The sequence below is a fragment of the Palaemon carinicauda genome, chromosome 37 (genome assembly GCF_036898095.1).
Source record: "Palaemon carinicauda isolate YSFRI2023 chromosome 37, ASM3689809v2, whole genome shotgun sequence".
In the NCBI taxonomy this organism is placed as follows: Eukaryota; Metazoa; Arthropoda; class Malacostraca; order Decapoda; family Palaemonidae; genus Palaemon; species Palaemon carinicauda.
Window position 1 is genome coordinate 30,859,433 of NC_090761.1, and position 9,128 is coordinate 30,868,560.

At 42.9% G+C, this 9,128-nt stretch overlaps 1 protein-coding gene across 5 annotated transcripts in view; it reads left to right on the plus strand.

The window, feature by feature from the left end:
• LOC137629548 (zinc finger protein ubi-d4 B-like) overlaps positions 1–9,128 on the plus strand; it is a 261,108-nt gene that overhangs the window by 63,889 nt on the left and 188,091 nt on the right. For all 5 annotated transcript variants that reach the window (XM_068360970.1, XM_068360969.1, XM_068360971.1 and 2 more), the window contains one exon: positions 7,282–7,380. In XM_068360970.1, coding sequence (XP_068217071.1) covers positions 7,282–7,380 — 99 coding nt within the window. The remainder of the gene's footprint in view (positions 1–7,281; positions 7,381–9,128) is intronic.

Genomic DNA, 9,128 nt, shown 5'->3' on the forward strand with positions numbered 1-9,128 from the left:
CAGCGGGTCCCAGAATTTCAAATCCCTTTTCTTGTTAGCACAAGGGGCGTGAGTCCTGCAAGCCGTATGCCCGTAGAAGTGCGGGCGTTTCACAGCGCAGAAGTCAAAGTCACTTCATCTGCTCCTCCTGTGGAAGAAAGAGAAAATGAGTATGGGGGGAGTCATAAGAATGGCTCTTAATCTAAGTTAATATTAATCAATAATTTTAACTTAATGAAGGGTGTGATGCATAGAGATTGAAGTAGTAAAGAAAACATACTCCATGCATCCCGCCCGGCTGGCTACCGCAAGCTTTATCCTTGGATAATCCGAGATGGCCGAAGGCACAGGATAGTATTTCTTAGAAGTCCATAGGGCAATGGAATTCCATGGAAAATGCCAAGGATAAGTTTGGGACCGAGGCCACTCAGTCCCAAATTAGGGGGCTAACAGGTCCCTTAGGGTAACTGCTTCCGGCAACCAGCCGCGCTAAGATACACGCAGCATGCTGGAATTTTGAAGAATGCAAAGAGACAGCATGATTACTAATAGAACAGTACTAAGGCACTGATCCAATAGCGTAAACAGGCCATCTGTTTGCAGTGTAGGGCTATCAGTATTCATATGATAGCTAGTAGAAGGGGGTGCAAGTAGTCTTGACGCCTCCGGGGGGTTCCGGCAGACCTGCGGCACGCCGGAGGCCGCTCCAGCAGAGTTTCTGGCATTAGAACAGACAATATATAAGTCAAGAGTAATACCAGGGTGGCGGCCGCCGGAACAACGGCGGCACGCCGGCAGAGGAGCGGCGGCTCCGGCAGTCGGAGGATGCCGGATTGGTGACTGGGACAAGGATGGTTATAGCGGAACCAGGTTGCCGGCAATGGATGCCGGCACTCCGGTGGGCGACCGGCAGGCGGACGGCGAAGCTAAGAGGAAGGAGGAGAGCCATCGGCAGGAAGCCGGCGGCGGTCGGCAGTCCCCCGGCACGCCGATGGCGGCATGAGGGTAAGGGGAGAGTCACCAAGGTAGGAGGCGGGTATCGCCGACAGTGGAGGCGGCAAGGGACCGGCACCCGGATAGTGAGAGAGACAGGGGGAGGGATGTAAGAAGTCCAGTCATGGACTCCCAGACATCCCCCCCTGAGAGGGTGTACCCATGATAGAGGCTGGCTCTATCCCCCAGAAGCAGGGGTCTCAGAGGACCGGGAGCTAGGGTAGCCCAAGGGAGGGCTAGGGGACACCCAAAGAGGGGGAGACCTCTACATACAGAACACATCCAGTGGCTAACCCCATAGGACACTATGAAGGGTATATGTACCAGAGCGGACTGCACATAGAAGCTCAAGGTAGCCCTATCACTCCATCCTAAGGAGGAGTTGTAGGACAGGGGACAGATGGGTATAGACTAACCTAAGTGTAGGCTAGGCTATACAAGAGATAGGTGGGGAGGGGAGAAGAGAAGAGTCTTCCATGGAAGGGGTTCTGTACCAGAGCGGTCACTAGGGAAAGGGAGGACACTCCCTAACCTAAGATAAGGCAGCCTGGCTGAAACGGTGCATGGGTACAGTTTCAGCAGGGGACAGAATAACCTTTCCAAAACCTAACCTAGAGCAGGGCTAAAAGCCCTGAACTAGGAAAGATAGAAGACATATCGCTATCGCAGGACAGTCATAGACTAGTCCTAGCCATAGAGGAAGGGCTAGCCGTTCCTCACTCTTGGACGCAACCCTAAGGGGGGGTCATTCCCTTAGGGAGGACTGAGAGGCGATAATATACTCCGTTAGGCGCTTGATCCCTTTACTTAGTAAGGGAATCAAGGCTAAACAGAGGGAATGCCAAGGGCAGGGGGTGAAGGAAGCATATAGGGGTCCTACAAGTAGGTTAGGTTAGGAAGGGACACTAACTAACCAATCCCCTATATGGTCCCTGAAGGCGAAAAACACTTGCATCACAGTCGAAAGTATTGTAAAATAATGCCACTATCTTCAACTTAGCCTAGGATCACTAATAAAATCATGCATGAACACTGATATATAGGCGCTCTGGCCTGGGGGCTATAGTAGCCTACTGGTATGAGGTCAATCGATGACCGATAAAAAGTGTCAAAACACGATATAAAAGTTCCTAGCTATGAAGACTAAATAAACTAATGTTATCGATTAGTAAATGAGGCCGGAAGCGTTGTTGTGGCTAACTAAATAAGGCATGCATAACAACAACGACGCCATAAAATGGCGGGTCCGGTAGAGGCACAGCTCTGCCACAAAACAACAATTATCTCAGAAAGTAATATTTACTTTACGGTCAGAGCTTAACTAAACAATACTGGAACCTTGTACTTAACTTTCCAGAAGAAGGCGAGGCCGAAGGTAGCGACATAACGTAGATGCAAAGCGATAAGTAAGGCACAGGGAAAATCCGTCTAAGTAGGGCGAGCTACTGAACAAAGGATGAAGACGGTCGTGACGTCATTTAAGCAATGGCGCCCGTTTGTTTACGTCTCGAGTACCAGAAGTAGCCACGGATGAGATTAGCTATGGAACGGCTCCCAGCTATTCTCAGCCCTTACACACCGAAGCATTAACTCTGTTCGGGGTGTAGATAGCTATGTGGCGCGTTAATACATGCGTCCCCTGTTGATATACGATGTCTTAAAAGGGAAACCTTTAGGATACTCGCTCCAGAAGTTAGAATTCTGTGATAACCTGTGGTTAAATTCTCTGGGAATATCTTAGTAGTTATTTACCCAAGGAAGCTACCAAAAAGGAACCTTCCATCAGGACGCCATGGCTTGAGCCCAAAAAAGGGTTTTATAGTTCAATGATATGAGAGGTGGCGAGGTGGCGGCAGGTATGCTGCCTATCTCAAACAGTGAATTGAGGAAGCATGGCTTCCAGTGCTGACAACATCGTTAGCGTCAGAGGAAGCATGGTTCCTGTGCTGACGACATCGTTGGCGGCAAGACACGGACACCCTGAGTTAGTCACTATCTAAATCAAAGCCGGAGGTAGGAAGAACTTTGTTTTACTCGATGGCGATGAAGAAAGACAGTGATTGCCGCCTATAGCGGCAGCAGCACTCAGGGAGGGAGAAAGGGTTTAGCCTCTTCTCTCTGAGAGAGAATGGATATCATAACTTATCTATAGATTCTAGAGAATGTAAATTCTCATACGAATCGAGAAGGAACGATATGGTGAGGCTAAACGTGGGGAATTACTTTACTAACGTATACAGTATATGAGCTACAGCCCTAGCTATGGTGGGATCCCCGGCCAAGGTAGTTGGTACCACCAGGGTTCCGGCCGCATACGATAAATACAGTTACATAATAGGAAGAGGAATAATATTCATGTATGCAAAATCACCACTTGTATAATTTGCCTAAATAGCTAACATTATAGCTTAATACTGGGAATTGTTGCCCTACTGACTAAATAAAATGCAATTGTAATGGGCGACTGCAGTCGTAAAATGGCTGCCTCCGGTTCTTGGCAACGCTCACCCAAACACACTTAATTTATTGAAATTTAACTGTGAAAGGGGAGACTAAAACTATACACAGGAAATAATTAATACTCAACTTTCCAGAAGATGAAGATGCTGGAGATTGCATGATGAATATTCGTAGAACTTGTAACAAAACACCGGGTTAATGTGGGAGCACAACTCACTTAGAGAGCTACAAAAAAAGGAATGGCGTCGTGGTGGTAGTAGGGATGGAGGTCCACCGGGTACCTAGAATGGCACCCCCTTCTTTTGCCACTCTTCCCCCTTACATCAAAGAATTATCTATTCGTGGTGAAGATTGCTATGTGTCGTATCTAGTATACATCCCCTGATATTATGCGATATCCTTTACCTGATACTCGCGCCAGGAGTTGGAATCCTGGAGACCTTCGGTTTAATTCTCTGGGAGTATCATTGTAGCAAATATCCCTTAGAAAGCTACCTAAAGGAACCTTCCATCAGGACGACATGGCCCGAGACCAAAAAGGGTCTTTAGAATTAAAGTTTAGTGAAAGATTGAAAAAAGCAAATCAGATAATAGCTAGGTTCAAATCACCTGAAATTACATATAAAAATCAGACTATATATCAGTTTAGTGAGATCAGTGTTACTCTCTGGATATGAGTCATGGTATGTCAAAGAAACAATCTCCCAATAGATTTAGTAGATTTGAGAACAAAGCCCTCAGAGGGATATTGGGAGTTAAATGGCAGGACAGGATTACAAATGAACCTATAAGAGAGATTACTCGAGTACCATGTGTGGCTGAGATCATGATGAGGGGTAGATGGAGATGGTTTGGGATTGCTCTTCGCACTCCCCAATAGAGAATAGTTCATAAAATGTTCAGCTGGGCTCCACAAGGCACTAGAAGAGTGGGAAGAAACCAGGCCTACATGGGTGAGGTCTATGAGGCGCGAAGTAGGAGATGATGAATGGAGAAGTATTGAATTAAAAGCTCAAGATAGAGACGACTGGCGAAATCTAACCGAGGCCCTTTGTGTCAATAGTTGAAAGGGGAGATGATGATGCATTTAGCGAGATAGAAAATTATTGTTTTATTGTTAAAATTATGAAAATTATGTATTTATTATTCTATTTTTAGTGAAATTTGGCACATTTCGGGGACTGTGGCTTGTCGGAAAAATTTGGTACAAAGTAAATTCATTAAAAAATCATATATGCAAAAAGTTGAATTTGTGAAAAGTGAGGAACAATTGTATTATTTTATGTTAAAGGCTAAAAGGTTTAATTAGGTAAATGTAGTATTCTATGACATAACTCAACAGAGTAACAACCTAAAATCACCTCTTTGTTTTATGGTTTGTGGGTTTTGAGAAAGCATGTAATAGTATTTCACGTAGTATGTTGAAAAGATTCTGAGTCATTTTGGGACACTAGGTAAGATTGTAAAAATCATAATGAGCAGGACACTCCAAAGTCAAACCATTGTTCTCTAGTCTTGGGTAGTGCCATAACCTCTGTACCATGATCTTGCACTGTCTTGGGTTAGAGTTCTCTTGCTTGAAGGTATATTCAGTCACACTATTCTATCTTATTTCTCTTCCTCTTGTTTTGTCTAAGTTTTTATTGTTTATATTGGAAAAGTTTATTCTAATGTTATTACTGTTCTTAAAATGTTTTATTTTTGCCTTGTTTCCTTTCCTCACTGGGTTATTTTCCCTGTTGGAGTCCCTGGTCCTATAGCATCCGGCTTTTCCAACTAGGGTTGTAGCTTAGCAAATAATAATAATAATAATAATAATAATAATAATAATAATAAGCATATAGCATCCGGCTTTTCCAACTAGGGTTGTAGCTTAGTAAACAATAAAAATAATAATAATAATAATAATAATAATAATGATAATTAATTATTAATAATAATAACAGTGGAACTTATAGTTGCGTAATGGTTGATGGTAGTCTTACAGATGCATTTGAAGTCAAGACTGGATTATTGAAAATATGAATACTGTCCCCTCTCCTGTTTATTATGGTTATTGATTATGTTATGAATAAGGTAATGCAAGGAATGAATAATGGTTTTCAATGGAAAGGGGACCAGAGATTACGTGATTTTGAATACACGAACCTCCTTATCGGAGGAGTAATATTACCCAGATAGAATTCCTTCAAATATTCAGTAACCATCCCTACCAGGATTGGATCACTAGTTACAGAAAGTAGATAACTGGGAGGGTAGGACAAGTAATGGGTATGCTGAAAACTATTTGGAGGTCAAATCGAATATCAGTTCACAGCAAAATAAAAAAATACATTTCACTTGTAAGATTGATATCAACTTATTATCGCCAGTCTGGGTACAGCACTGTAACAACAGATGCAAATTTCTTGCCTTTGAGAAGGATTAGGGAAAATAATTGACAGCAGCATATAAAAGATGCGGCAATTCATGAGGTGGCAGGGGTGTCCAATGTGAACGATATTATCAAGATGGAGATGGATGTGGCACATTTTTTAAGAACGGAGAATCGAGTTAGTACGGGATAAACCTGAATGGAAGCCGCTTGACAGGAGAGGACTTGGTAGAGCAAGAGAAATGTGGCTGATGACAATCCAAAGGGAGGTCAGATCTGAGAATTGGGTTGAGCTCAGAGAGATGGCATGAGAAAGAGACACATGGCGTGAATTCATTGAGGCCCTATGCGTAATCTGGGTGCCAGAGGATATAGAAGAAGTATTGAAGATAGGTTTAAACCAAGAACTTTTTGTTGCAGGCCTACATGTTTGTGTGCGCGAGTCTCTTTCATGACTGTGCAATAAATATATATGTCGTAATTTTTCTCTATTTATCCTCTCTTTATATGAATGTGTTTATCTTAATTCAGTGGTTTCTGAACACTGATTGCAATCATCAGTAATTTGAAAAATGTTGTGTTCAAAACTAGGAATTTCAAAGTTTAATGAAATATATTAAAATCATTAGTGTTGTCCTATATTTATTTTTAGGATTTGAAAATGTTATAATTGTAAGTATTGACTTGAATATTTTTATAGAGTTCAAGGATATATTGTAAAAATATTATGATTTGAAATGAATTAATAGGCTCATATATTTTATGTACTCTATGGTATATTAGAAATATGATATAACCTATTTATTTCTAATGGCTTAGAAAATCTATTCATTTTTGTTATCTGAAAACATATCAAGCATTAGGATTATTCTATACTGTATTTATTTTTTGGATCTTATAAAGTAGATAACTATCCTTAGGACTTCGGTGAGTATATTTTGCATGGGTATGTGAAATTTATTACAATTATTAGAACTGCAAATTTAATTTATAAATGTTCAAGATATGCGTAATGTATTGAGGATGTTTCCTTAATTTTTGAATTCTTTCAAAAATTATATCACAATTAAAAGGATAATAATAATTATCTGTTTATTAAAGAGGATTTTTTCTGTATTGTACTTCTAAACATGCACAATTAAAAGCAGTGTGACGTGGCAAAATACGTCATATCAAATATTAGATTACAGATAGATTCCTTTGGCAAAATTCTTAGGAGTTCTGGATGTTAATAATACATCAAAAGTAGCTTATTTTGTAAAATTTTCCTGTTTACAATTTTTTCTTGTACAGATAACAAGCAATGGATAGTAAGAAAAAAAATGCCTGTGTTCACTAATACTATAAGAAAAAAATCTGTGTGTACATTTAAACTTGTAATTTTTATTGAAAGTTTTATTTATTTTCTTGGTAGAGCTAATTTATTTCTTCAAATTTAGTTATATACTTTAATCTAGATTTTTATCTCTTTTCAGACTATAAAAGAGCCAGAAGGAGATGAGCATACCATTGTAACAGTTGAGAACCCTGCAGCTGTCAGTACTGAGGAAACTAGCATGATATATGAAAATAAGGTGAGAACATTAATCCACTTTCCTTTTCTGTATGTGTGATCAATACTTGCCTGTGTAGTCATACAATAATCCCTACTGTATTTCATTAGTAGATCTAAGGGGTGGTTGGATAAGGGTAAAGGCAAAGGCAAAGGCAAATTTTATCCTATGAACACCTTTCACTGTATGAGAATTACAAATTTACACACACACACACACACACACACACATATATATATATATATATATATATATATATATATATATATATATATATATATATATATATATATATATATATATATATATATATATATATATATATATTTGTTCCAACACGGAGTACTTACCTCGAACTACTTTCTTAGGAATATCTGGGATTCTCCTCCCAACCTACCAGATTTTTGTGTAGTTTACCCTATCTCTGATTTCTCTAGAGGGGTCCCTCTATGGCAGATGGATACTCGCCCTGAGGCGACCCGGGTCAGCGTGCGAGAGCATGGTCCTAGGTCTAGGTCGTCAGTAAGCTTCTGGTCGCGGCGCTGATCACATCTCGCAGCTCTCTCACATCCCGTCTGACCCTTTGTGTTACCACGTAGTTACCTCGTGTTTTTACCCATTTCCTTGTACCCTTTTATCCACCTCCTTTTCCCAGTGTCTTGTGTTGCTTGGTGTTCCTAGTGAATCATTACGGAATCCCAACATCGTTGCCCCGGGCCTAAGGCCGGTAAGTCCTGTGGTGCGTGGCTGTCGAAGCCTGAGGTAGACCCTCATTCGTTGTGCTCCTCGTGCAGGGGTAGTGTTTGTTCCCCTTCGGCCACGTGTCTGGAGTGTGCGGCCTGGTCAGAACTCCAGTGGGCCCTGTACGCCACGAAGAAAAAGAAGGCGGCGAAGCGGTCCCCTAAGAAGGCAGGCGCTGCTTCTCCTTTGGCGTCTCCTGCCGCTCCTTCAGAGAGAGGTTCCCAATCTCCTTCCCCAACCCTGAGTAGGGGACGAGGTAAGTCCGTTGCGGGGAAGCGGCCCATTGCCGTTCCCCATGAGTCGGACATTATGGATGTGGGGACTGTTGTTGTTATGGAGGCATGTGGGGGGGGGGGCGCTGCTGGGGGGCGGGAGTGTGTTCGGGAGACGAGGCTCTGGTGCCCACCGGACCAGTCTCGACCGAAGACCCATTGTGGGGGAAGGCTGGAATGGCTCCTTCCCCTGCATTGTGGCAATGTGTTTCAGGTACCACAGCGCCTGGGAGAGAGGCAGACAAAGAAAGTCAGCCGACGGGTTTGTCAGACCCCGATTCTATTGTCTGGACGGCACCAAGGACGCCCTTTAGATCGCCAATGCGCCAGAAAGAATTCGAGGGGTGGTTCGCATCAAGGAAGGCCCTACGGACTCCCCCGGCGCCGTCGTCAACGCTCCCGCCTTACTTCATGCAGCACTTCACACCGGTAGAACAACGCCAGGATCCCGCAACAGTGAAGGAGGACTCGGAGGACTCTGCCAGCTCCTCCTCCTGCTCTTCTCTCTCTTCCTCATCGTCGTCGTACGACTCATCATCTTCGGAAGACTCCGACCCCCGGGAGGCGAGAAGGAAGCGGAAGAGGTCCCGTAAGACGAAGTCTCGTTCCTGTTCAGGCTCTTCCAGGAAGAAGTCTAAGTCATCGCAGAGGAAGAGCAAGCATAGACGTTCTTCCAAGGACAAGTGGGCTCAGGCGGCTTCCCCCATAGCGGGTTGATCAGGGCCTCTGGCGCTCCAGTGTCTGCCTCATTGGCCT